At 38.7% G+C, this 27,999-nt stretch overlaps 3 protein-coding genes across 11 annotated transcripts; 2 read left to right on the top strand and 1 right to left on the bottom strand.

Annotated features, from left to right (window-relative positions):
• Positions 1-335: 335 nt before the first annotated feature.
• Positions 336-7,473, top strand: LOC141623083 (uncharacterized). Of its 2 annotated transcripts, none has more exons than XM_074439131.1 (4): positions 336-507; positions 647-860; positions 1,467-1,531; positions 7,149-7,473. In XM_074439131.1, the coding sequence occupies exons 2-4, from the start codon at positions 716-718 to the stop codon at positions 7,215-7,217; spliced, it is 279 nt and encodes a 92-aa protein (XP_074295232.1). In that variant the 5' UTR covers positions 336-507; positions 647-715; the 3' UTR covers positions 7,218-7,473. The 2 variants fall into 2 exon arrangements, with proteins under 2 accessions (XP_074295232.1, XP_074295231.1); XM_074439130.1 differs by having other exon boundaries at positions 337-507; positions 706-860.
• Positions 7,474-9,760: 2,287 nt separating this feature from the next.
• On the bottom strand, positions 9,761-13,493 carry LOC141623080 (high affinity nitrate transporter 2.7). Its single transcript, XM_074439124.1, has 2 exons — positions 11,978-13,493; positions 9,761-10,219 (listed from the first exon to the last, which is right to left on the bottom strand). The coding sequence occupies exons 1-2, from the start codon at positions 13,090-13,092 to the stop codon at positions 9,976-9,978; spliced, it is 1,359 nt and encodes a 452-aa protein (XP_074295225.1). The 5' UTR covers positions 13,093-13,493; the 3' UTR covers positions 9,761-9,975.
• On the top strand, positions 13,040-22,046 carry LOC141623082 (uncharacterized). Of its 8 annotated transcripts, XR_012533194.1 has the most exons (4): positions 13,042-13,142; positions 14,413-20,766; positions 20,855-20,916; positions 21,422-22,046. XR_012533194.1 is itself a non-coding variant. In XM_074439127.1 (3 exons), exon 3 carries the CDS (start codon positions 17,340-17,342, stop codon positions 18,249-18,251), a length of 912 nt encoding a protein of 303 aa, XP_074295228.1. In that variant the 5' UTR covers positions 13,040-13,142; positions 14,621-14,682; positions 15,187-17,339; the 3' UTR covers positions 18,252-22,046. The 8 variants fall into 8 exon arrangements, 5 of the variants coding, with proteins under 5 accessions (XP_074295228.1, XP_074295226.1, XP_074295227.1 ...); XM_074439127.1 differs by having other exon boundaries at positions 13,040-13,142; positions 14,621-14,682; positions 15,187-22,046; XR_012533192.1 differs by having other exon boundaries at positions 20,855-22,046.
• The last annotated feature ends 5,953 nt before the right edge of the window (positions 22,047-27,999 follow it).

The raw sequence follows: 27,999 nt of genomic DNA, 5'->3' as shown, positions 1-27,999 counted from the left end.
ACTCCGAGACTCGAGAAGCCTACTTGTGGGAGATTCCTCACTAGCACGAGACCCATTATTACTTGAATTCTTGCCTTGTTGTGGATAAGGGTGCGAGCCACAACCCAATAAAAGTACAAAAGTGTAACACAATGCCCATATAACGAATGATGATCAATAAATAATTTTCCTAACATAAACTAAATTAAATAATCTTTATAATCTAAAATCGGGTGTTCACCGTTAAATGAACTGACAAAAAATGAAAAAAAAAAAACCGGAAACCTCTTGTTTCTAGATTGGGTTCGGGTTATTCATAACCGCGATGAACCGAAAGGAACCTTAAAACTGGACACTTGTTTGTTTACATGGGCCAGGCTAGCCCAAAACTTTCATTTGTCACGCCTCTCTCACTCTGAGTCCCTGGCTCTCTCATCCTCTCAATTTCATCATCGCCGTCTTGCCGGAGTAAGCAGCAATCGTCAACACATCGCCGCTCCGTCAGCCGTCTTCGACTCTTTTTACCTGGTATTTTCGTATTTATTTTTTTAATTTCGTTTAATTTTAAACTACTTGTGTGTAATTAGATTTACTCGATTTAGTTTTATTGAAGATTACGTAATGCTATGATGATTGGTGTATGAGAATTTGGTTGCGTTTATTCCAGTTTTCCGGTAGTATGTGATTGGTGTATGGGAATTTGTTTGGATGTTTGTGAATAAGCAGAAAAGATACGATGCCGTTGGGATTAATTCTGGGGTTGGGAAGGGCTATGCGCCGGAAGCGTACATCCTCACTTGATATCCTTTCGTCGAAGCGGGCGCCCCGGAATTACTATAAAGGGAAGAATTGTAAACCCACTGGTTTCCATACCCGCAAAGGTCTCTCTTCCCTTTATTCCTATCATTCTTTCCCTTGTCATTCATTGATTCTTTACATTGTATGGTTTCCGTTCTATGACGGTTAATCACTTATCGCTGGGGTTCATTTTGAGGAAGTAGTAGTCACTTGAAGCAATTTTCATTTTGGGTTATCAGGAACATTCTTTCAGTGTAGCCGACAAAGGTTAAGACTGCGTACATATGGGCTTTCTTATCCTGCAATTTGCAAAAGCCTTTGATTCACTATGGTTATGTTGTTTATACAAACACGGCTAAAGAACGACTAATTTGTAAAAATCCAGTTTATAATATTATCCACCAACCATTATTATTGGGAGAAATCTACTTGGAATAATGATGAGTTTTATGACTAGGGAGTGTGGTAATATTTGGATTCATTATTTCAAGATATTTTGTAAGTTAAAAGTTAAAACAAACGTTAACTGGTTTTCTAATTGATATTCAAAGCTTGTTATCAGAACGACAGAACCCTCACTATTGGTAATGGTAGGAAGAGTGTTATGGCTTATGTTGAAGGATTTCATTAATCCCAGCATTCATTTTTTTATTCCTTTGTAGCAAGTAACATGGAAGGTTTTGGTGCAGGTGGCTATGTGGTTGTGCAAGAAAAGCTCCCTGTTTATGTTGTACCCGATCTTATGGATTTTAAGGTACCGGATCACATCCCCACTAGTCTTGCGTTTTGTGTTATTATTACAAATGAACTCCCAATATATTAGCCTAAGGTAACAGGACTATTTCACGTTGTTTTACTTTAGGAATTTGGCTGTTTTTACGACTGGGGTTTGTTTGATAGAAGGGTAGGTTCATAATCAATGTCGCCAACAGAGTAACAGTCTAACACAGTCTAACAGACAGTGTTCTGGTGAGTGATGACATGGTTTAGCTTAAGAGTTATGATGTGATTAAGTCAATTCGTACGTCAAACACTCGTTGAGTATCAAATATATCTTTCTGGCAATCTTACATTCTTACTAATACGAATAAACCAAAAGAGGATCCTCTATTTGCTGTTGTGGGAATATTACTTTTTTGGTCTGTTTAAAAATATTTAATTAGATGATTGTTGATATCTAGTTGTATTAGTAAAGACATTTAATTTTCTTTAGATTGCTGCTATGTTGGAGACTGCCATCGTAAGTAATATCTTCAGGTGAAATGGTGCATCTTCACTCTAAAAATAAAGTAGGACTAGGTTATAATCCGTGAAATTCACGGGTCTGTTATAATTTATAGAGAGATAAAAATGATTTCAAATCATATTTACATTAAAGGTTATAATTTGGAGTATTAAGGAGCATACTTAAATCTTATGAAATGATTCAGAGTTTAAAATTAGGATTAATTAATGGGAATAATCCAAACTATGAGGCGTCTTCCTAAAATAATCCAAACTTCTTTTAATTTCAGAATAATCCGCACTATTGAACTAGTCCTCCCATAATAGACTCGGCAATTTTGTTACCTATTACATCAGGTAAAAGTATGATGTGGCAACCAATTAATAAAAAAGTTAATAATAATAATGATAATTAATAATAAAAAAACAATGATTCTACATAACAACCCAGCAGGGCCGGCCCATAGGGTGTTCAACCCGTGCGGCGGAACAGGGCCCCCAATTTTAAAGGGCCCCATTATTAGCGAAACGACTGTATACTAATGATATATAATATTTAACGTATATGAAAATCATCAGGAATCCTGTAGTGTAATTGGTAAGTATATGCACCACTTTTCTAGGCATTCTAGGTTCGATCCTCTACAACTACAATTTTGAACTTTCAGTTGCTTTTGAAAATGAAATAAAATAATGCTCTACCAAGGTTCGAACCCGCGTCAATGGTAGAACCCTTGTTAAATTACCACCATGATACTCTTACAAATTGATGGTATTTGAAGATACAAAAGTTTATTTATATCATATACAAAGGTCTTACAAATTGATGGTATTTGAAGATACAAAAGTTTATTTATATCATATACAAAGGTGTCTTTTTTTTTTTTCACAGAACGAAGATAAAATGTTTGTATTTTTGTAAAAAAAAAATTAAATGCTTGTTTTAAAATTATTTTATCTTTTCATAAAATATAAAATATCGCTAATAATTAAGGGGCCTATTTTACAAATCTCGCACAGGGCCCCCAAAATGTCCGGGACGGCCCTGCAACCCAGGTCCCCAGCAACACATAACAACACCTCCTACGATCCATACACTACCAGTCTACCACCCTATTAATAATAATAATATTGGTACGGCAACCGCCATCATCGGCCGTGTAATATGATGTCGCCGCTTCGCCAGAGTTCGACTTCCCTCATCTTTTCCCTTTCCTCTATCCTGTCAAGCACACACCCTTAACCATCCGACTTTCGCCGGAGATCCGGCACCGTTTTGTTGTCAGTCTCCGGCCAACGAAGGCCATTTCCGGATCGGAATTTTCTGACTAGGCGCATGGTACAGTTAATTGTTTAAATCTCTCTTTCATTTTTTCTAGATCTATCATTTGAATATGAAATAAATGGATAGGGTGGGGCTAAAGAGGGTAATAATCGTCGGCGGTGGAGCGAGTGGTTGTCGAGGGCTCTTGGTTCGCCGAGGTGGTATGTAGTTGCATCGTCCAAAGGAATCAACGACGAAATGCACAAATGCGTGAATTGGGAGATGTGAATTGGACGGTCGACGCCGGAAAACGAAAAGGGAGTGGCGGCTTCTGAGATGGTTGGTATTTGTGGCTGCCGGCAATGGCTGATAGTGGTTTTGGGCAGGGGCGGATCCAGCCCAAGGGCTATATGGGCTGGAGCCCAACCTCTTTTCTGAAGAAACAAAAATATATAGGAATAATTGATAATAATAATCCCACCTTTGACATGTCTTCCCAAAATGATCTCACCTTTTAATAATCCGAAAACAATTCCACCTTTGTAGCATATCTTCTCAAAATAGGTCTTTACCTATTAGTGACCTATAATAGAAGGTAACTTTTTTTTTTTATATTTCTTATACCAAATACTCGTATAACCATCTTTCCAAGTTCCCTCGCTTTATTTCTTCTCTCTAATTATATACTTCCATAATTCCATTCATAATTGCTCTCCTTTATTCTTTCTTTTCTCTGTCCTTGCACTTTCAAATTGTTCATGATCCACACACTCTTTATGAGAGCAATATTCGAAACTAGTCTTTGCAATTAAGATTTAGAAAAATACAAATACAAGGAGAGAAATGTACACGTTGTATAAGAAAGGCGTTGATAATGACGCTGTACAAATCGACGGAACCACAGGAATGAAACAAAAACACATATACCCTTTACTTTCACTCAGTGGTGAAATACAAGCTCCCATCATTATGTCATCACATACTCGTAGTTTTAATCTGTTACTTATAATTTGCTCCATAATACATAGCATTTTATTGATTTACAGAGTTTAATTTAAGGTAACATTCCATTATATATAGAATAATGGTAAGAGAATAGGTGATTATCGGGTGACTCGAATTAGTTTATGAAAAGACAAAAACCATTTTAATGCACAAATGACAGGGGTTTCACTTAGCTGTTACCGAAAATAAAGGGCACAATGATTTTGTGAGATAAATCTAGTGGCTCCATTGATTCGTCTCGCGGTGTCGTAAAACGCCTATAAGAAACGAGGGGGAAAGAATATACGAAGTACAAAAATAACAAAGAAACAACAAAAAAAAAAAGTATCTACATCTTGGATTGGTTGTCTGGCAACAACAAGAAATATAAACGAGCAAGAATAATGGGTTCATTGGGTTGGGAGGATGGAATTTACATATAGAAGAAACAAATTACCTTTTATTGTAGGTAAGCAACAGGTGAAGGCTTATTTTGAGAAGATATGCTTTAAAGGTGGGATTGTTTTCGGATTATTAAAAGGTGAGACCATTTTAAGAAGATGTGTCAAAGGTGGGATTATTCTTATCAATTATTCCAAATATATATAACAAGGTGTAACATAAAAGCATGAAAATACACTTGGTTTTGTGGTAGAATACTTGTCTCCTATTCTTTTGATTGTAGGTTCGAAACCCAATAGGGAGAAATTTTCAACTTTTTTGTTTGTATTTATACCTATCTTATTTTTACACTTATTTTTGGTTGTAGACTGTAGTAGTTGTATGACGGTATCCTTACATTTCTTGCTACTTGAGTTTTTATACTTCTTATACAAAATGTCCACCCCAGTACCCCATACTCATAGTCACTTTATTTAATGCACAAAAACTAAAGTAATCCGTAGTATAATGTCTTAAAAATCTCATAATTTTAAAATTATTGTTGCTTCAAATATCACGAAAAATACGTTAAAATGAAGCAGTTTAGGGTAAACCACGTATAATTATCAATTCCAAGTCTTATATAGCATTTTAGAAAGAAAATTTTTCCAACGAGTAAATTTGTTAGCCCACCGTAGATTTGAATCCTGGATCCGCCCCTGGTTTTGGGGGTGGTGATATGGTGAGGAAGAAGTGGGTTTGTGAGGATTAGATGTCTCAGTTAAGACTCTAAAAACAAGGGACTACGAGGTTTATAAAAAAGGAAAAAACAAATAAGAGAGGTTACTTAACCGGTTAAACAAGTAGCCGGTTACTCGAGATCGTCACGAGAAGATGGGCCAATAGTTTGGTTTATTGTGTGTTAAAATGAAGTTCGGATTATTATAAGAAGATGGTCAATAGTTTGGATTATTCACGTTGATTAATCCTTAAAATTATACTACTGTCAGTAATCGCTAACCCATTAAAATTAAGAAAGACGTCAATCCGAAAAAAAAAAAGTTAAAATTGAGAAGAATGTAGATTTAGTTCTAAAATATAAAAAAAAAACAATTATGTTTGTAACTTATACGTGAGGAATATGAAAAATGACCTTAATAATATATATTCAATTCTTTTGAATTGCCAACTTTTTTTAAAGATTTGTGAGGATATTTTAATGAAATTGGGCTTTCTTAGAATAGGAGGGAATACTATTCGGATAAGTTACATATGTAGATAGTGCCCCAATTTTCTTGCCGTTCACTTCCTCTTAGATGTCGCTTTTATTCTACTCGTATGTTGTAAGAAAATAAGATTAACTCTCTTTATTAATCTTGTTTATTTAACATAATAGCAAGGGTTAGACGAAATATATTCACGCATATTTTGAAGTGAAGGAGTTATAAAATTATATCCACCTAACTTATCCGATTTCTATATTATGGGTATTTTTTGATATAGTTTAATTAAAAGATGGTTTAGTAATTTCATTGTTTTTTTTCATGTCATATATTTAGATTTTAATGGATTTTCGATATAACTACTATTGGAAGTTGACTTGAAAAGGTGCATACAATGTAAAATTATTCATTGGGTTTGTTTGCGATAGAGCTAGTTTTCTTACCCGACGGCCGACATATACACTTTGTAATAAACGCATGAAATATGAGTTTCTCATACCCGTATAGTATACACCAAACCCGTAAAAATTAGAATGCCCCAAATCAACTCATTCACAAATCAGCCGTCCTTTCTATTTTAAAGTTCAACCCAAATAAAATATTTCAATTAAATACAAAGAGCCCATCCCAAATGAATTCCATCCCCATCAAAATAATAGTGGCAGGTAGAGTGCTCAATAATCACCGTGATTGTGCAGTTGGGCAGTGTAGTGATCTGTTTGGTGGTGCACGCTGACGATGGTGTGCGCAAACGGTTTCGAACCAATGTCGGGTTTCGGGCTTATGCGTGGCTGTGTATAGAACTCACACAGCCATTGATAGCACGAAGTGGCTGTTGCTTGTTTTCTGGTGAGACGGATGGTGAATGAGCCAGTGCTTGCCACGTAATCATTACTTAAAATATAAGATGCCATGTCAGCAGGGAGTTAGAGGATTAATATATAGAATGATGTTAACTCAAAACTTAAGCCAAACTTATAGACTAAGATTGTTATGATGAACTTCCTAATAAGCAACAGCAATCACACCGTTTAACCTATACACGTTGCATTTTGTTTTTCTTGGAAATGGTTCCATTGCATGCCTTCTATGTATTAGGTAGCCTATAAACAGCGAATGACCCCGTCAACATTGTTTTGTTTACTTTGCCTAATTGATATTCAGTATTAAGTTGTCCCTCGTGCGTGCGTATATATCGTTCCATTCTCAAATATTTATTATTTTATTGTGCTTGTTAACTCATAGCTTTTTGTATGTAAAGTGGAGATTGATAATCGTGGTTCCCTTTGTTGCAGCTGAAACCCTATGTCTCTCAGTGTGCCCTTAACACCTCGACATCCGAGAACGCTGATCAATCGAAATAAAGTCAACATACGGAATGTCTTTGAATTATTTAATTGCTTTGGTACTCTAGATCGACAGTCGTAGGACATTGATTCTTCTAATGGAGTCTGCAATAGTTTTGGAGCATGGAATGCTGGTTGGTCTCGTTACTGTCATTTTCCTTGATTATGCGGAAATAAACTAGACTAACCTGTTTTTCATCATGTCTACCATATTTGAAATTTGATCTCCCGTGGTATTTTTAATCGTTTATTATGTAGTCTTTTTCTGGTGTTAAAGTTTGCTTATTGAAGTCACTCGCTGTTTGGTTGGATAAATTGGATGGAAGGAAATTGGATGGAAGGAAATTGGATGGATGGAAGGAAATGAAGGGATAGATTTTTCGCTTTTAGATGTCAAATTAAAATCCTTTGAACATAGTAAAGATTTGGGAGAAAAATCCTCTCCCTCTTTCCCTCTTCGAATCTTCTGTATGATAATTGATTGCTCCCCAGCTACTCTCACTTAGAGGTGGGCAATATCATCGAAAGCTCGACTATGCAATTTTATTTTTTACTATTCTTTTTCATTGTATAAATATGATAGACAGGACTGAAATATTGGGCAAAGTAAACGATTTACAGCAAGCATCCTCGGCCTATTGTGTGAATACTTTTCTGAGCTCACACACAGTGGCCTTTCTTCCAACGTAGTTTAGAGTAGGGGTTATTTTTTGTGTAGTATAATTTTGGATTGGGTTATGGATTACTCTCTGGTTATGGATTATAATGGAATAAATCAAAATGGCTCAATAAAGTGGCTGCGCTTCTTTCTTTTGTGAAGTAGCGGTCTTTCAATGTAGTTCTCGACGCAATTTTCATCTTGAGTCATTCGAAAACAGCCTCTTTGTGTTGCTAACACAAGGGCAAGGCTGCGTACATCCGACCCCTCCTACCCCGCAATTTGCGGAAGCCATTGAGGCACTGGAGTTCGGCTCCTCTCCAGTACCTCATAAGTACTGGAGGTCCAGTACCAAGCTAATCTAGAGGCACGTGGAGGGATAGAAAAAGTTAGGGCTAAGATTTCTTTCATCCTATTTCTACCTGGTACCCATCTTCCCCATTATTTTTCCTTATTGTTTTCTTCAAATTCAATCTCCATAGCAAACAACTCCATGATCCACCATTAGTAACTCTCTCATCAATCTAAATTTTGAAGTAGACAAATTAAGGAAAAAGTTCAAGGCTGCTCCGAAGTGGCTTTCTATTTCTCCAGTGTGACGGTACGGAAAAGATAACGGTATGATAAAAATGACGGTGGGGTGATTTACCGTGGATCTCAGGGGTGGGTATTTGGGGTGGGGGCACCGTGGCAAGGCATGGCTATATGAACCAATTTCTTGGACCACCATTGATGATGAAGCTACGGAAGAGGAAAATGGTTTTTTTTTTTTTTTTTTTTTTTTTTTTTTTTTTAATAATCATAAATAATATGGACCATATGATTGGAAAGGACAAAATGATCTTGACCCTAGAAAAGAACCGGACCCTCCAGTACTTTGAGGGTACTGGAGAGGATCCAAACACGAGGCACTGAGGTAATGTTGTTGTATAATTTTGGATTGGGTTAGTGTCGATCGATCAAAGTTCAGGCTAGCTACTGGTTGAACAAGCTGGGCTTGAGTTTTGGTTCTTATTTCAGTGGGTTACTAGTATTGGTGACCGGCTTCGCCCGGGCTACCTCTACTTACCTTTAATTTTTTTTCATTAAATAAAATTATTTAAAGTTGCATAACCCATAAATTTAACATTAATATATTTTTCTCTGACATATCCTAAAATTACGATGAAATAAAATCTGTGACAAATTCACTACTCCCGCTATTAATATTTTACTCTTATTAATGAAACAATAGTAATAACATTTCACTACTTGCCGTAATCATTGTTACTTTCTTACTTCTGCCGTAATTATTGTTACTGTCACTAATGCCGCATTAATATTGATAATTTTATTACTCTCGCCGTAATTATTGTTACTTTTACTATTGTCGCATAAATATTTATTATTTCACTACTCTCGTTATTTCTACCACTTTCACTGATTACTATCATATAATTATATCCAATGTTACTACAATTCTTTTCTTTACTTACGAAATTCCTTTTACTATTTAGGCATGCAATTTTAAGATGATTATATATTTATGTAAATATATTACAAATATGTATTAAATCAAATCGAAAGAATTATACAATATAGTACAATTTATTTTAAGGAAATTGACCATTTTAATTAATTATTTTATTTTAAGGAAATTGACCATATTTAGGAAAATTACCAAACTTCTATATAATTTAATTTTAACCCAAACTATATAATATTTGTATTAAGATCCCTTAATTGGGTCCATCACACAGTGCTATTGATTTAAAACTATATAGTATAATTAATTTGTATAACTTTCTTTAATTACATTGAAGTCCCTTGGTTTCTGGATTTAATATATAGTATTGATTTGTGTATGGGATCAATTGTGTCGTATCCATATGTTGCATATATGCATATTGCATAGGTCTAAACATACAAGTATAATTCAGCTGTTAAATTTCAAAAGATAGAATGATCACAGATACAACATACAAGAACGTAAAGTTCACCTTATACGTTCGAACAAATTTGGAAATGGTCTTTAAGCAAAGTATAGATACAAATACTTATCACTTAAATAATTCATCAACTCTATGGTATACTATGATACTGTATATATCAACATGAGCAACATTGGCCAAGATCATCTTAATCGAGTAAGTTGTATTCTTCGTCATCAAAGGTAGGTGGAGAAGGGGCACAGAACATACCGCCCCATTGCGGGGAGTAAAGAAGTGTGACGGAGCAAGTAGAAATAAGCATGGTAAGACCCATTAGATAAAGGGCAGTATGAGTTGAGAGCTTTGCTGTGTTGGAAAAGAAGACGAGTTGGGTTACCACTGCTCCGACTGTTCCTCCGCTCCCTGTCATCCCTGATATTACTCCTAGTGACCTGTAGGTTTCGTGTTTTTCCGGTTATAATTTTGGGCAAAAAGATGCATAGGGATGCAATATGATATAGATGGGATGGAAGATTAGAACTTGCGAGCTACACTATATCATTAATCATTATCTAGAATTTTCGCCTTAACTAAAGCAAAAAAAAATATGATATATTAATGTCAAGGTATTCGGCAGATTGGTAGACATATAGGCATTGGTTTTTAAAACGGATATCAAGCTTTTAAAATCTCATTTTTTTTAGTATCCTTATTCGATACGGATTTTCCGTATATATACTTTACGTAATACTATATACAGTTTTTCCTTATATTTGAAAACCGTATATACGGTATCCGGTTTTCATTTCCACTTACGTAATTTTATGTTATTTTCTTAATAACTTGAAAAAAGTATTTAAAAGTATTAAAATAGTTATTAAAGAGTAGGAGAGTTAATTTGAGTAATGTCATACTCATTTTTTTCCTTTTCAATACTCTTAAAAAAAAAGAGAACTGTGTCACAAATCTTATACTCCCTCCAATTTCATTTATTGTTCCTCTTTCCATTTCCATCCATTTTCCTTATTGTTCCCTCTTTTCTTTTTTGGACAACTTTGTGTGGTCGAAAATCAGTATGATGTGGAGTAATGTGTATTGTGTGGTCCTAATTAATTCCCTTATTTCTTATGCCAAAAAGAAAGGGGAACAATAAATGAAATTGAAGGGAGTATATGGTTTCAAATTTTGCTGTACACTGTATCATACATACAAAAATTCATATATACTGTTACCCAGGTAGGTATTAAAATATGTACATTAATTAGGTATATGAACGTCCGCAAAACTGTTTTATGTAGAAAACGGTTAATCTTTGAACATGTGCCAAGGTAGGCAGAGAACCCATAACTAGTACTCCGTATAAAGTGAACATCATACGATTTAACGTAATGAGTTTAGAATCTGAATTTGGGGCTATCTATTCGTAGTGGTCTCTACGACAAAATCCATGCAATTTCTCCGAAATTTCTAATGGCTTGTACTATACTACTCTTTGTATTCCATTTTGAGAGTGACGCACGACAATACACCGTTACACCATGTACATTGTCATTCCTTTTGTACACAACTTGCACAACATTACCGAATTTTTAGGCTTACAATAAAGGGCATTTCTTAACTGGATTACTTAGTAATTAATGAACATAAGTCTAATAGTTAATTCGATAGTTGAGTAATTAGGACTGTTTTTTTTTTTACCCAAAGCGTCTTGCTTGTGACGGGCTAATTCCATCACAAGTTGAAGACCTCTCACAAAAAGGGAGAGGGGACAAGGTGGGACACCCTCCATGTGCTCCCCCACTCACCTCTCATGGGTATTTTGTGAGAGGAAACGGTATCCGTCACAAGTTTGTGACGGATATTGCCGTCTTCAATGAAATTTTGTGTTTTCAATTACGGTCATAAATTCCGTTACCCGTTACATTTTCATCAAAGATGAGATGTAATTTAATTTGTTTTCCAAATCGCAGTAAGAAACTTTCTTGCCCAACTTTAGTACAAATCGTATTTATGTTCATCCACTAGATTCGATTAGCCATACTCCTATTCCAGCAAGTAGTAGTACACTAGTACCTTGATGAACACGATGAAATGTAGCTTATTGGTTACACTAGATACCTTGTCAATGAAGCTAACATCCCCTACATCTATCATAGTATAGTAGAAGAAACAAAGAATTTAAGCGTACGACAGAGGAAACAGGCACTAACCTTGTGGAGACAAAAGGAACAACACCAAAGACCATCCCAGAAGAAGCTTGAACAAAAACAGAGAACATACACATTACTCCAATTGACCCCCATAGGGAGTTCACCCGTCCAAGCTCAACACACAGCAGTCCCGCCACCGTTAACCCCACCCATAAACTCCACAACCTCCCTCTCATCCCATACTTCCGGCCCATATAGTCTGACACTGCTCCACCCATGGGCCTTGAGAAGCAATTTGCTAGCCCAAAACTCGCTGCCACTGCTCCTGCTGTCTCTAGCTTCAGCCCAAATTCGTCGTAGAAATATTGGGCTATTATGTTATCAATTGTAAGTTCTACTCCAAATGAAGTTGCATATAGCAACCCTAATATCCAACCCCGGTAGTTTTTTAACCCGGTCCATAGCATTTTTGTTACATTTTGTTTCGGAAATGTTTGCCTATGGAAGTCTTTGTAGTATCCGTGTGGAGTGTCTACGGTGTATTTTAGGACTAGTATGGCGGTTGTAGCCTGGAAAACTGCGGGAACAACGAGCGCCAGTCGCCATGATTTGGTAAAGGTGTATGCGACCGGCATTATGAGTTGGGCTATGCCAGAGCCGGTGTTAGCCCAACCAGCCGCGGTAGCATTAGCCTGGCCCACAACACGACCTGAGAACATGGAACTCATCCAGAACTGGTTGGCCACAAAGTTGCCTAGGGAGAGGCCGACAAGAAGGCGTAGAATTGCAAAGGAGAGGGGCGTGGAGGCGAGGGAGACCGCTAAGATTGTGGGGGCTGTGATAAGGGAGAGGGTGGCAGAGGCGAGACGTGGACCCAGCGTGTCGCATGCTGGGCCCATCAGGAGGCGGGAGAAGATGGACCCTGCAAAGGAGGCTGCCCCAGCTAGCGAGATGTCGGACGGGGTGAGTTTCAGGTCGTCTCTGATGATGGGGAGCAGGGGTGGGATGGAGAAGGTTGAGAAGAAGCAAGAGAAGAGTGAAAGCCATGATAAGTGGAACGCGAGCATGTGGGGTGACTGGTTGGAGATCGGGTTGAAGACAGTCGCCTTCCCGTCTTCATCCACAGCAAGTGGTGGTTTTATTGGTTGGTTGTCGTCCATGTATGGTATATGCATGCTTGGAACACTTGGAAGTAATTGATGAAACTATGGCCAGTGTTGAGTAGGTACTTGCTTCTTATTTATAAATATTTTGTCGGTCCAAAACTCCAAATGATAGGTATAAGTTAATTTTTTTTTTTTTTTTTTCGGTGAGGATAAACCTGCAATCGCTACCTTCAGTGCGAACTGGGCAAACCCTCGGGTGTATGTGATAGCTCACAAACCACGTATACCAGGTAAGCCACCCGAGGGTGACAAACTCGAAGTCTTTAAGGCATGGACTTAGGCCAAAAATGCTCCACAAGATTTTGCTCTTGGGGAAGCTTGAAACTGGGTCTCATGGATATAAGATATAACACTAATTAAAATACATCTCATACATAATAAAAAAAAAAGTAAATAAATGAATGGACCGGGAGAAGTGTTTTTTTTGCCGTTGTCCATGTTAACATTATTCAATTTGGTCTCGATTGAACCGTATGAAATCAGAACATTGTAAACGCCTGATCTTGTTCATGTGGTATTCTTGAACTATTTAGCTTCGTACATAGGGATGTCAACGGGGCGGGATGGGTGCGGAGGTTGGGTAACCCACACCCGCGGCCACATCCATGAACTATATTGTATACCCAAACCCGCCCCACGACCCGTGTCGGTGGAACTTTTCAAATCCGCCCTGTCCCGCGAGTACCCGCGGTTGACCCGCCAAATTACCTTTTTCGTTTTAAAATAATTTTCAGAAATATACTTCTTGAATCGAAAACATATTAGTCTCGTACAACTTATACAAATAAGTTATCGCAAAATAGTCTGAAATAATTTGGGTGGGCAACTAGATGGGCTTTGATGATTCATTAGTTTAGGCTTTATCTTTTTAATTTATTATTATTTTTTTAATTTTTTTAATAGTATAGTTATTATATATATTTAACTAGATAGGTGGATCAAGGCGGGATATAAGCGGGGCGGGCGAGGTGGGTATGGGCCGGATCTCATGTGATACCCGCACCCGCCCCACAACCCGCGTCGGATGACACTTTTGATACTTGTCCTCGCCCCCCATGTAATACCCGTCCTTTTAGTGACCCGTTGACCGACGTTGACTGATCTGAGACACCTATCTAGACCTTCGGAAACCTTACGAGTTAAACCTTGTGACGTTGTGAGCCTTTGAGTTCATGTTACTCGATCTAGCGGAGGCTACTCGATCGAGTAGCTTGGGCACTCGATCGAGTCAGTGGGTTACTCGATCGAGTAACGTGAGTTCAGCGGGGAATTATAAATCGTGAAATCGTGAAACCCAAATCATTTCTCCACCTTTCTTCCTAAACCTAGATGCCGCCATTTCACTTCTCCTTCACCATGGTTCATCTCCTTGAGGCCCTTGAGAGTGGTTACACCATATGGATGGGATGCTTGAGTCGGGTAGCGGTCTTGACGCCGGATTGCTTTGTATAGTTATGTTGTCATCATCATCATCGTCCCCCTTGATTTCAGTTGTGTTTATAGTAGTAGTAATAGATGGTTATGCTGGTTGTTATAGGTGGTTGTGGTGGTTGCTTGTTATCTTATGGTCGTGCGCGGAATCGATGCGAGTTGCTAAAGGTAGGTTTTCCAACTCAGTGCTGTTGGCTGTCTAGTGTGTCGTTTGTATTGTATAGCTGGTTTTAATATCGTTGATGGTGCTGTGGATTGGTTGTGATTAGTCATTGTGATTGTTTGTCTATGGTTCTTGAGGTGCGTCCTCGGCTGAGTGAAGTCACTTGCGGGAGTGGCTTCACGCCCTTGATTCGCCCCTTGTGGTTCCCGTCACAAGAGGGATGTGCTCATTAAGGAACATGGGTTATCACTCGGATTAGATGAGCGGGGCTTAGGTGGGAACGGCTGCGGTCCCCCACTGGCGGTGTGGATTACTGGTTGCGATTGGTAACCTGGCAGGACTGAACCTTCGGCAGTCAGAGGTGTGTGGGTGATTGGAGTTGGTGGTGTGTGTAATTTGTTATATCTTGTTGTGTCTGTTCTTGTATGTTCCTTCAGTTACTGACCTTGTGTGGTGTTGTTGTGTTGTCTTCTTGTGTTGTGTCTGCCGTGATCCACTATGGTGAGCAGTCGGTCTTAGCAGGTTGATGTCTGGATTATAGCTGGGTGCTTCGAGGGACGAGTCTACCACGAGTCATGGCAAAGATAGTTCCACATAGTTGATAGTAGTCACGAGTTGTATCTTTATTTTGTTTATATCACTTGTAATTTAATATGATCGTTCTTTTATCGACATTTGATTATTACTGTTCTCGGGAAACCGAGATGGTAACGCCCTTATCTCATAGGGAAGGTCTTGCTAAGGCTCCTTGGTAGATGGGGGTGTTACAAAGTGGTATCAGAGCGACGATTTTGGAACCTGTAACTAATGAGCCTAGTGAACATAGTGAGTCTAATAAAATGAACCTGGTGTATGTATGTTGGGAGCCCCGGCTTATACTTGATTTTTGGTGAGAAGGCGCCCTCATTTCAAAATCATGGCCCCACTATGCTTAAGCCAGTCACCGAGAATGGGGGTATCGAGTCGGGAATTGTGTGCATAGATGTGTATGATAAATAGGTTGGAAATAGTTGTGATGGAGTCTATGGTAATGTTTAGTGTGTGTAAGTAATGACGATGAACTGCGAAGATTTGTGAATTGTTGGAAGTGTGTGTGGATGTGATAAAGATAGTAAGGGTGCTAATAGTTGCATACTAGTGTTGGATAATGTGATGATGATAATGAGTTGGGAGTCGAGTCTTGGTATGCGTTCTAATTCGTATAAGTTGGCAAGTAATGTTTGGGAATGCAATGGATAAATGTTGTTGTGTACTCTTGTGACATGGCATAGTTATGTTAGATGTTTGATTGATGAATTGTTGTGACATGTTTGAAATTTTGAGCAAACTTGTGTAGTAAGTGGTAATTATGTTGCCAATGGATGCTTAATGTAGTGTAAACATAAGTCGGATAATTGAATTTGCAAATGTGTAAGCAAACGTGGAATAATGTGTTGATTGTATATGTGTATAAGTTGATATTATAGCGAATTGTCTTGCATAATGTTTGATAAAGGATGGAATGACATATGTAATGTTCGGATGAAATAGTTATGTTGCATTCAAGTGATAATAATGTGTCGTAATTGGACGAAATAATCAGTGACGAATTCCAAATATACTTTGGAATCGACACGAGTTGTTGTTTTGCAGGAATCGTTAACTAAACTCGTAACTTTTGATCTCGTACCTGATCTCGCTCGACCGAGTACAAGTGCCTACTCGACCGAGTAGACCTTACTCGATCTAGTTGTGGAGTTATTAGATCGAAAAAGTTGGAACTGCCAGCGAAAACTCGATCGAGTAGCTCTAACTCGATCGAGTAGAGGCCACTCGATCGATTACCCAACTTACTCGATCGAGTAAGTGCTACAGTACCCGGTGTATCACGGGGTTCTTATACCTTTCCCAAACTTTTTCTTCTCTTATTTCTTCATACTTACAAACCCTAATTCACTATAATCCTCTCCCTCTCTCAAACTTTGGTGAAGTTGTGCTTAATTTCTTGCTTTCCTTCTTGATTAATTCGTTCTATTCATTTGCTAATCATTCAAGGTAAGAATGCTAATCTCTTTCTTTGTTTTTAATCGATTACAACCATACAAAGATGTTAGATTATTTGAAAATCCGATTTATGCTCATGTATTCTTGCTTGTAATTGTTGTAATTTGGTATAATTGCTCTAGTTGATTATTGATGCTAGAAGTAGAAAAATCAAACCTATATGAGAACATATATGGACCGAAATTTCTAGGGTTTGGGATTCAAATTGAGTTTTTGTTTGTCTTTTGATTATGGAAAAGGGAAAATTGAGTAATGTATGTTGTGGGTATCATATTTGGTGTTAATTTTGACTAGTTTTGCCCAAAATTTTGTCTTAAAACTCCGTCTTAAAAGTGCCCCAAACTGAAATTCGCCCCAAATTTTTATGATGTTTACCTTTTTGTGAAACTATTTTGAAGGGACTAATACCCCAATTTGTTAATTGAGGTTGTGATTTTCATATTTGAAAGCTATAAAACCGTCTTTTATGAGTTGTAGGAGTAGCATGTTTTGGTGATGGTTGGTTGTTTTGGTGAAAACTAGTTTATATTGTTGTTTCTTCCTTCATGAGCTTGTCTTGAAAGGTTGTTTTCTCCAAGTAAGTGTTTGTTTATGTGCCTAAAGATATGTGTTGAAACAGATGCCGAGACTTGCAGTTGGCACCCGTCAAAGTAAGAGGGGGAGGGCTTCTGAACCTGGGGTTGGGGAAGGAAGCCAAGGACCCACAGTACTACCCGTGCCCGAGTACCCCACCGTTATCTTTGCTGACTTTAAGCAAAGGGATGCCTTTGTCGAGTTACAGAAACGTCGTATGAAACCAACCTGTTTTATCGACACCACCATCTTAGAGGACCTTAAGGTAGAGACGGATGTGAGGCATATATTTGAGACCTTGGGTATGACTAGTTTGTATCGCCTTAGGAAGCATTTCTACGCCTTCTTGACCTTGGAGTTCATGAGCTCTTTCACCTATGATGCGGTGGCTAAGACCGTACAGTTTCGTTTCATGAACACTAGTTTCCTCTTGACCATGGACATGTTTGCTACCCATCTTGGCCTTGCTCAACCGGAGAAGGGAGCCCTTAGGGATATCCCGACTGAGTGTGGAGCTAGTAGTTATATGCCTTATTTTACCGGCAAGAGCGCCCCCACCTCGAGTAACATGTTGATAAATGACGTGCAACATATCACTTTGAAGATCTTTCTTCGTGCCTTGACTTGTCTACTCTATGACCGGAAGGATGTGAGTAAGTTGAACTCACATGAGGTGATGTTGCTAGTTGCTTATCTTAACCCCACCCGAGCCCCGAGAGTTTCTTACAGTGCCCCGGCCATAGTTTGTGCTAGCCTAGCTTTGATGGCTACCTCTGGGACACGATACTTGAGTTGTGGTGCCATCGCCACACGGTTAGCGGAGCGGTTGACCACCTTTGAGGCCTCCTCGGCCCTTACACCTATGGCCCCATCCGTGCCTACCTTGGACTGTGAGTACTTTCTCGACCAGAAATGGTTGAGAACTTTGGAGGGTGGTGGGATGGCTTGGAGAGTATGAGGTATGAGCTGGATGAGGATACCTGACCCCGAGCACCTTCTAGTGACTGAGCCCTTGGCAGCGGCGGTAGTGGCATTGAACTCTGATGATGACGAGGAGGCTCCTACTCGGCAGTACTACCTCATTGATGATACCATTTTGGAGGTGATGCAAGAGCCGACTAAGGGGGATCAAGGTAGACCTGAGGATCGGCAACCTATAGTGGGGAGGGGTCTGAGACGGGTGAGGGAGAGAGTCGCTGAGACCCAGCCAAAGCAGCACGTGCCTCCGCAACATCAGTTTCCCAGCTACCCTTCGTTCTTTAGTCCTGAGATGAGGGTGAGTGAGCTCACAGAGAGGGTATCTGCCACCTTAACGCTCCGGAACCTACACGAGATGGCGTATGTGTAGGGCATCGGGACCGCTTCGACCCAACCGATGTGGTGGAGAGGTGTTGGAGACGACAGTGGAGTCTTTCACTCCTTTGGTGTGGATCCGACTACGTGAGGGGACCCTAGGAGTTACCCCTATGGTTGTTTGGCACCGTGGCCAGTGGGAGCAGACTGAGGCACAGGCACTACCACAGGCGAGGAGGCAGGAGGAGCTGGCACATCCGGAGGAGGAGGCGGAGATGAGGTGATGGAGGAGCCGGCCTTGGAGTGATGTTCTTTCTCTGTTTTGTATATACTTTGTCTCATGGATTTGTCGTGGTTAGTACTTGGTTGGTCCGCACTTTTGATACACTTTGGTTTGTATTTGGCCATAAGACCGTATTTTGGATGATTTTAGGACTTGTTATGCAGGTGGTTGGCGTCGAAAATGAAATTCCGACTCGATTATGTTTCCTTGGTGTTGCAACGTAGCAATTTGGAAGAATTTGACCTGTGGCTACTCGATCGAGTGCCCCTCAGTCGATCGAGTAACTGCAGATGTGATTTAGGAATGCTCACTGGACTCGACATACTCGATCGAGTAGCTAATGAACTCGATCGAATAACGTCAACTCGATCGAGTAACTCCTCAACTCGATTGAGCGCCCCTGTGTGTTGGTTATTTCGTTCTAAATTTGGTTTGGGTCTTCATGCTTATGTACTTTGTTGATAATATGTTCCTTTATTATTGTTGGTGATCACGTTGTTGTGTTTCAAGTACGGTTTTTACGATATAAACATGGTTTGGTGTTTTCACCCTTGTTGAGATCATAAACTAAATTGCCTCAGGTAACTTGTTGAACGGTGGTTTTAACCTTGTTGCATGTTTTGTAATGCCGCATAAGTAATTAATCGATGTCGTGGATAATAATGGGATGACGGAATATTTGTATCGTTCACTTTTCATATGGTCTTAGCATGCAAAGTTCATATCTATGTAATAGCAAGGACGTATTATGTTCGTTGTGAGCCTCAACGTATAGTATAATTGCTCGTAATGTCTATGTGGAATAAAAGTAATGTCTCGTGTAATAGTTATAGTTGTCTTGAAGGTGAACTTCGGGGAGGAAGTTCCTTTTAAGAGGGGAAGAGTAATGTCGCATAGAAAAATGACAAAATTATGACAATCTCATAGTATTTTGAGTAGTTGTTTGAGTAATTGTTGTATAATTGTTGGCAATTGTTGATTAAATTTATCATGTTGTTGTATTTCGTTTCCAGGTAATTGTTCACAAAGTTGTTAAATAATTGAGTTGTTGCTGCATGATTGAGTAATAGAAATGATTTAAAGGAATTAATGTAAAATTAATGCTATTTTGTTTGTGGGTAAGTGATTGATAACCTACTGCTTTTGGGTGATTGATAACTAATGATGATGACATGATAATTGATGGAGGAATAAATAGGTAGTCGTGTTGGTTTATATTTGAGTAATGACATAAGATAAGTGGAAGTAACAGTTGTGTTGGTTTGTTCTCGTGTACAATGTATGTTTGACGTTTTGATAGGAAGTCGTGTTGAGTGATGTGTGCTAAGGTAGATGATGATGATGGTTGATGGGCATTCATATCGGGGTGACATTCATGAGCGTTTGTACTTGTCGTTGTCGGAGTGGGTGGTTGTAGGTTACCTTAGTTTCTTTTTGCCTTAGGCCGTAGGGAAGGATGAGTTGAACTTCGGGGACGAAGTTATTTTTAAGGGGGGAAGACTGTAATACCCATTCTTTTAGTGACCCGTTGACCGACGTTGACTGACCTGAGACACCTATCTAGACGTTCGGAAACCTTACGAGTTAAACCTTGTGACGTTGTGAGCCTTTGAGTTCGTGTTACTCGATCTAGCGGAGGCTACTCGATCGAGTAGCTTGGGCACTCGATCGAGTAAGTGGGTTACTCGATCGAGTAACGTGAGTTCGGCGGGGAATTATAAATCGTGACATCGTGAAACTCAAATTATTTCTCCACCTTTCTTCCTAAACCTAGATGCCGCCATTTCACTTCTCCTTCACCATGGTTCATCTCCTTGAGGCCCTTGAGAGTGGTTACACCATAGGGATGCGATGCTTGAGTCGGGTAGCGGTCTTAACGCCGGATTGCTTTGTATAGGTATGTTGTCATCATCATCATCATCGTCCCTCTTGATTTCAGTTGTGTTTATAGTAGTAGTAATAGATGGTTATGCTGGTTGTTATAGGTGGTTGTGGTTGTTGCTTGTTATCTTATGGTCGTGCGCGGAATCGCTGCGAGTTGCTAAAGGTAGGTTTTTCTACTCAGTACTGTTGGCTGTCTAGTGTGTTATTTGTATTGTATAGCTGGTTTTAGTATCGTTGATGGTGCTGTGGATTGGTTGTGATTAGTCATTGTGATTGTTTGTCTGTGGTTCTCGAAGTGCGTCCTCGACTGATTGGAGTCACTTGCGGGAGTGGCTTCACGCCCTTGATTCACCCCTTGTGGTTCCCGTTACAAGGGGGATGTGCACATTAAGGAACATGGGTTATCGCTCGGATTAGATGAGCGGGGCTTAGGTGGGAACGGCTGCGGTCTCCCACTAGCGGTGTGGATTACTGGTTGCGATTGGTAACCTGGCAGGACTGACCCTTCGGGCAGTCAGAGGTGTGTGGGTGATTGGAGTGGGTGTTGTGTGGAATTTGTTATATCTTGTTGTGTCTGTTCTTGTATGTTCCTTCAGTTACTGACCTTATGTGGTGTTGTTGTGTTGTCTTCTTGTGTTGTGTCTGCCGTGATCCACTATGGTGAGCAGTCGGTCTTAGCAGGTTGATGTCTGGATTATAGCTGGGTGCTTCGAGGGACGAGTCTACCACGAGTCATGGCAGAGATAGTTCCACATAGTTGATAATAGTCATGAGTTGTATCTTTATTTTGTTTATATCACTTGTAATTTAATATGATCGTTCTTTTATCGACATTTGATTATTACTGTTCTCGGGCAATCAAGATGGTAACGCCCTTATCTACTAGGGAAGGTCTTGCTAAGGCTCCTTGGTGGTTGTTGTTGTGTAAAGAATGGTTAAGGGATGCGGTGATCGAATCCCTGACCTCATGGTTAAAGAGTTTGCTTCATTCTCATGGGCAGAGATCGAATCCCTGACCTCATGGTTAAGGGATGAGGTGAGCAACCACCCCACCAAACCTACATGGTTACGAATTTAGAAATTAATGAGTTCTCTTTTCAAACCAAAGATCTAGCAAAGAAGATCAATTTAAAAAAAAATAAACTAATTAAATATCGTTTTCACATCATATACCCAAGAGTTATGGACAATTAATGTCTTATTTTTTACCCAAGAAAGGATCACAAATTACCAAAACTAAATAGTTTAGGGTAGAAAATCCCTTAATTTGTGTATGCTAAATAATAGGGTTTGGTCGGGTCTATCACACAAGGCTATCGATTAAAAATATAACATATTATATTATATTAAATTAAATCAAAATAATTATGGAATATTATATTTTTTAGAAATCTAGATTGATTTATTTACCTTTTAATAGTTTTCAAAATATATATTATATTTGTGTATGCTAAATAATAGGGTTTTTCTATCATGTGTCCAATGGGCACATGTTAAGTCGTCATTTAAGGAAGGATTGACAACATATACTAATTAATACCATAAGTGAGGCATGTTAATTTTAAGGAAAATCACCATATTCTCGCGTTCTCTAAATTTATACTTCAACCAAAACTATATAATATTTACATTGATGTGTTTGGTCGGGTCTTTCACACGACGCTATCGATTAAAAACTATATAGTCTAATTAATTTGTATAGATTTATTTAATTACATTGAAGTCGCTTAATTTTCGAATTATATATATAATATTATAAAATGGTTCTACATAAAAAAAGAATCTGTAATATTGCTGAATCTCCTTTATTCCCCCTGTGGAAGAATAAAATGAGGAAACTTTATTGCCAAAAAAGAAAAAAAAAATTGAAATAGTTGGGACGGTTTTCCATTAGGTGATATGTGAAATGTTTGATGAAACGTAGAGTAATTAGTTGTGTAAAGTAAGGTTAAGATAGTTGTAGTTTGATGTGATTTATATTTGGCGACAAAGATTTGTGAATGTTGCTTGTAACGCATTGTGACATTGTATGAACGATCACGCTACAAAGAGTGAAACAACTCAAATTGTTCCTTCTAAGGTTTTACTTTGAAATCTTGCATACGTGGGTTTTACATATCATGCTCTTAATTAATGATACACGACCGTATGGGATAGCACACAAATACTACTATATATTTAGTTGTATAATAAACATTGCACAATCACTATATATTTATCCGAGCTTATGTGTAATTTTTCTGAGTTTTTTTTTTTTTTTTTTTTTTTTTTTTAATGTTTAAGTGTGTGAGTTCAGAAACTTTAGAGTATAACTCAGATTCTTTAAAACAAAACTCGAAAACTATAATACAGAGCTCGGATTCTAAACCATACAACTGGTGGTATAGTCTACTAATTGGTACGGCAAGAGCTAGCCGACACAGCGAGCCAGTTCGATCTGGCCACAAGCATATCAGGTAAAAATTTTATGGCTCGGCCAACTCGGGCCACGACATGACACATGACATATCCAACATGAGAACACGGGTCGTACTAGTGATGGCCTCTCCGTAGCCCGGTCTGGAAGAAACCCGTGATGTCGTAGTGTCTGGCATGGTTCGGCCCACCAAACAGGCCAAGGGTTAGGGAGTCTCACAGTTGTAGCCCAACGACTATTTTAGCCGATTTAATTTTTTATTCATTTATTTAACTCCTAATTGTATTTAATACGTATTATTTAATAATACGAATTCCTCTAACTAAATTTATTAACCGTAACAAACTATGTAATCCATCACAATCGTATCACACCATCGTGCAAGGTAGCCAACAACGCTGGGTTCCAAGAAATATTGCGGGAGTATGTTTAGAAATTGTTCAATAAAGTTCTTCAACCGGGAGAAGACCCGATCAAGCCTGTAAATTTTTTTCAGAATTATCAATAAACTACAAGAACTAGGCTATTTATCGACCGCAAATGTCCGACCGCTAAAAATTCTGTCGCTAATTGAATTTACCGACCGCCAACGGTCTCTAAATATAATGTAGTTGGTAAATTACACTCCGCTTCATAGCCGGTCGGAAAATTTTACAAATCGGTCGGTAAATTGAGAAATACCGACCGCCTATAGTAAAATTACCTACCGCGTTGTATGTCGGTTGGTAAATCAAGAGTTATGTTACCCAAATTACCCGACCACACTCCATTTTACCTATCCCTCTAATTAGAAAACCTCACTCTCCACAACCAAACCCTGAAACCGCATCACAACCCTCGCCGCCGCCGTTGTTCCTTTACACGCCGTCGCCGCCGCTGCCGCTCCTCCTCCACACACCGTCCTTCTCTCTCTTCTCAATAAATTCTAATTTAATTTAGGTATGTTTTTGCTTAATTTTTTTGTTCTTAATTGTTCTAATAGTGTTTATGGAGCAGGAGCTAAGGGTAGGAGTCCCTCATTTTATTTACCAAGCAAAAATATCAAATGAGAGTCCAAGCATTCATCCTATTCAGGTGCAAATTCAAGAAGAAAATGAGCCGAGTTCCAAAAAACTGATGCTACAATTTCAGAATTTCAGGTCCAACTTCAAAGGATCATATCTGAAATTTTACTTGCTTAAAATTTATGTTCTTTATATGGATAAAATCTTGAAGAAGACTAATTTACTATGGAGTTAGAATCAACAAGATTCAGTGTGTAGATTTTTCACAATCAAACTTCAAAGACTGTCACGCAAGAATGCTGTTCAGTTTTCTGAAATGACCTGTCATCACTAAAACTTGAATAACTCAAGATCTACATATGGGTTTTGGTTAATTTTTTTTGGAGATGAAATATAACTTCATTAACTTTCATTTGAGCTAACATGGGAATTTTTAGGCCACCTGAGCAAGAAGATATGAATTTTCAAAGTTCCTACTGATGCACAGGAAAACTGCTGAACAATCATTCTTGGCCTGATCTTACTAATAAATCTATATCTCAAGTTCAAGGCCATATTTTCAGGTGATTCTTTTTGGACATGAAAGCTAACTCCATTAGATTTTATTTGGCACCTATGAGACATTTTATTTCATTATGAGCAAGAAGTTATGAACTCTGCAAGATAGAGCTGATTTCTGGAATGCTATGGCAAAGTCTGTTTCATATCTGTGTGCAACAAGGGCTGTCAGGTCTAATTTTTATGTCTTAAATGGCACGATCAGAGGTTTAATATGATCCTTAAGTTATGACAAGGGTGTGAGCATCATAAGGCAGGAAGAGGAGACCTTTTGAGAAAAAAGGATACAACCAAAAGATGCTGAGAACATGAAGTGGTCCATTAACAGTGACAGTTTGTCGTCTCCTTTTCTCTTGTCCTCTCCTCACTGAGTCCTACTGTCAGGAGCTCACTTAAGCCATGAAACAAGACAAGCAACATCTCCTTCCTGTCCTCAAGTCACTACAAATCAGTCCAACTCTTCTTAATTAAGTCTGAAACTAGCAAACAAAGAAGACTTACTTTATGCTTTATGCTTTATCGTTTTCTAGTTCTTATGTTCAGTTTTGTGTAAGATCTTTTAGCTGTTGTCCTGGTATTTTTGTGGGCCAATCATGGCCTTTGGATGTAGCCTTGAACGGTTAAGATTAAAGCCTTGGTCCCTATATAAACCAGGCATCTATCCTTGTAAACTTCAGATTTGAGTTTAAGATTAAAGAGTGAAACTTTATTTCCTTTAATTTCTCTTGGTTGTGTGCTTGGGAAGCCCCTGTTTTCTAAGTGCTGGAGGTTTAGAGAAGTCTCCTTGCAGCAGGAGCTGATAACCAGGCCACTAATCATTTGAAGGGAGACCAGAGACAGCTTAGCCATGGCCTTACTTTGCCAGGGCATGGCCTAGGCCGGATTACCAGGCACATGCCAGGATACAGCAGCCTCAGCAAGCCACATTCAGGCTAACAACAGTCACAACAACAATGTTCAGGCCACCTTAACTGTCAGTCCAATTTCACCAGGTCAAAAGTACACGTTCCAGGGCAACCACCAGCTGCCACCTTGGCCAGATGAATCCTTATTCAACTAGGTTCAAATTAATCCTAGGGAGCCAGGCTTAATTCCCAATGCATTTCACAGAAAAATCAAACTGAAGGCAAGTTGCAGGAAGGGTAAATTAGATAAAGTAGAATTGCCATTTCTGGCCAAACAAGGGAAAAACTCCTAGCAAAGAACTCTTGGCTTGTTTTAGGACTCCTCAGATAACACCTTGAGAAACAGTTGGTTCCTGAACCAAGGCCATTTGACCTCACACTCCCAGCCAAAGACTTTCATCAATCAAAGTACAAACCCGTCACTCTCATGCCTGCAACTCTTTTGTTCTTATTTCAGTTTGCTTTAACTCATTTTGTATCCGTTGTAATATATTTTCATTGCTTTTGTTTGCTTCCTAAAACAAATCCTGGCCCTTAGATGGAGATATATAGGGTTTATTATGTTGAACTTTACAAGGAAAGGCCTATATAAGGACCCTTCCTCAGTCTGTTTTACTCAGACTTGATTAATGATAAACCTTGAGATTTCTCTCAAAATTTGCAAATCTTATTAACTTTGCTGAGTCTTAGTTGTAATTCAGACTTAATATCTTCTTGTGCTTGCTTAGAAGGTGATTAAGGATCTGTGGTGTAATTTAGAACAAGGTCTGTGCTTGCTTGATTTGTTCTAAATTGCATTGTCTGTCTATTTTGTTTTTACTCTGTGCTTGCTGGAGTAAATCCATTTCAGGCTTCCTAAATTATTAAGTTAACCTTCCGTGCTTTCTTGAGGGTGAATTTGATAATTATATCCTGGTTTTTAGTCATAAAAAGAGTCACACAATCCTGCTGAGAAACTTGTCTGAGATTTCAATAATTTCAGCCTGGTTTTCAATTTATTTAAAATACTTAGATTGCTTGTAAAAATCTGAATTTTGGTACAGTTTTTGTTTACTATCTTAACTAAATTGTCACCAAGTTTCATGATTTATCAAGGTCATTTGCTATTTTTAAAAAATTCCTAAAGTTTATTGCATTCCCTGAAATTGTCCTTTGTCTGTTGTCAGGGTTTTCAATTTTGTGCGAGTCCTTGCTTATTACACTAAAAATTATGGTAATCAGAGCCCAGGTTATAAAACAATCCCATCTTGTGAAGAGAGATTAACAGGAATGGAGGCAAAAATGGATCAGTTAACTAACCTGGTTAATGTGACCCTGGAAGCTGTGAACACTGTCATGGCAAACATTCCTACTCCAGAAAGAGGAAGACCACCACCCTACAGAGGCAGAGGCAGGGGTAGGGGCTTCTTGGGAGCAGAAAGAGGCCAACCACAACATGAGAATGAAGAAGAGCTAAACTCAGAATCAGAAGAGTCTATGATGGAAAAAGGTAACTACTTAACTAGAGATAAAGATATTAAGATAGAAATCCCTGATTTTCATGGTAGTTTAAATCCCGAGGATTTACTAGACTGGCTTAGGTCTGTTGAGAGGGTCTTTGAGTTTAAGGGATATAATGACAAGAAAGCTTTTAAGGTTTCCATTTTAAAACTCAAAGGATATGCATCTCTTTGGTATGAAAGCATAAAACACCAAAGGATTAGAGATGGTAAGGAACCAGTCAAATCTTGGGCTAAACTGAAAAGAAATTGAAAGAAAAATTCATAGCCAAAGACTATACCCAGGATATCTTTATTAAACCGACTCAGTTAAGGCAAGACCAGCTATCTGTAGAGTCCTACCTTAGGAGCTTTGAACAGCTGACCCTGCAAATGTGAGGTCACTGAAAAACCTGAGCAAAATAATGCTAGGTTTGTTGAGGGTTTAGATCCTAAGATTGCTAGCAAGGTAAGGATTCACCGAGTTTGGTCATTTGACGAAGCTATCAATCTGGCTTTGTGGATTGAGAAATTGGAAAAAGTGAAACCTGTGACACCTAAATTCCCCACCAAGCCAGCATTCAGACCTTATACTGGTGTTAAAACCACCGAGACACCTAAACCAGCAATCCAACCCACATGAGACAAGGGAAAGGAACTCATGTATCCTAAAGCTAACCCACCTCTATCCAGGGATAAGATCAAATGTTTTCAGTGCCAAGGTTTTGGCTATTTCAAGAAGGATTGTCCTTTTAACATGGCTCTCACAGCTATGGAGATTGAAGAGTGGGAAAGGGGAAGAGCTAGTTGAGTATGAGGAGGATGAGACACTGGTCCTAGAAGAAGTGGAAACTGAGGAGGGGCCAGAACAAGGACAGATTATAG

The sequence above is a fragment of the Silene latifolia genome, chromosome X (assembly GCF_048544455.1).
Source record: "Silene latifolia isolate original U9 population chromosome X, ASM4854445v1, whole genome shotgun sequence".
Lineage (NCBI taxonomy): Eukaryota > Viridiplantae > Streptophyta > Magnoliopsida > Caryophyllales > Caryophyllaceae > Silene > Silene latifolia.
Note: the sequence above shows the minus strand (reverse complement) of the source record. Positions and strands in the feature narration are given on the sequence as shown.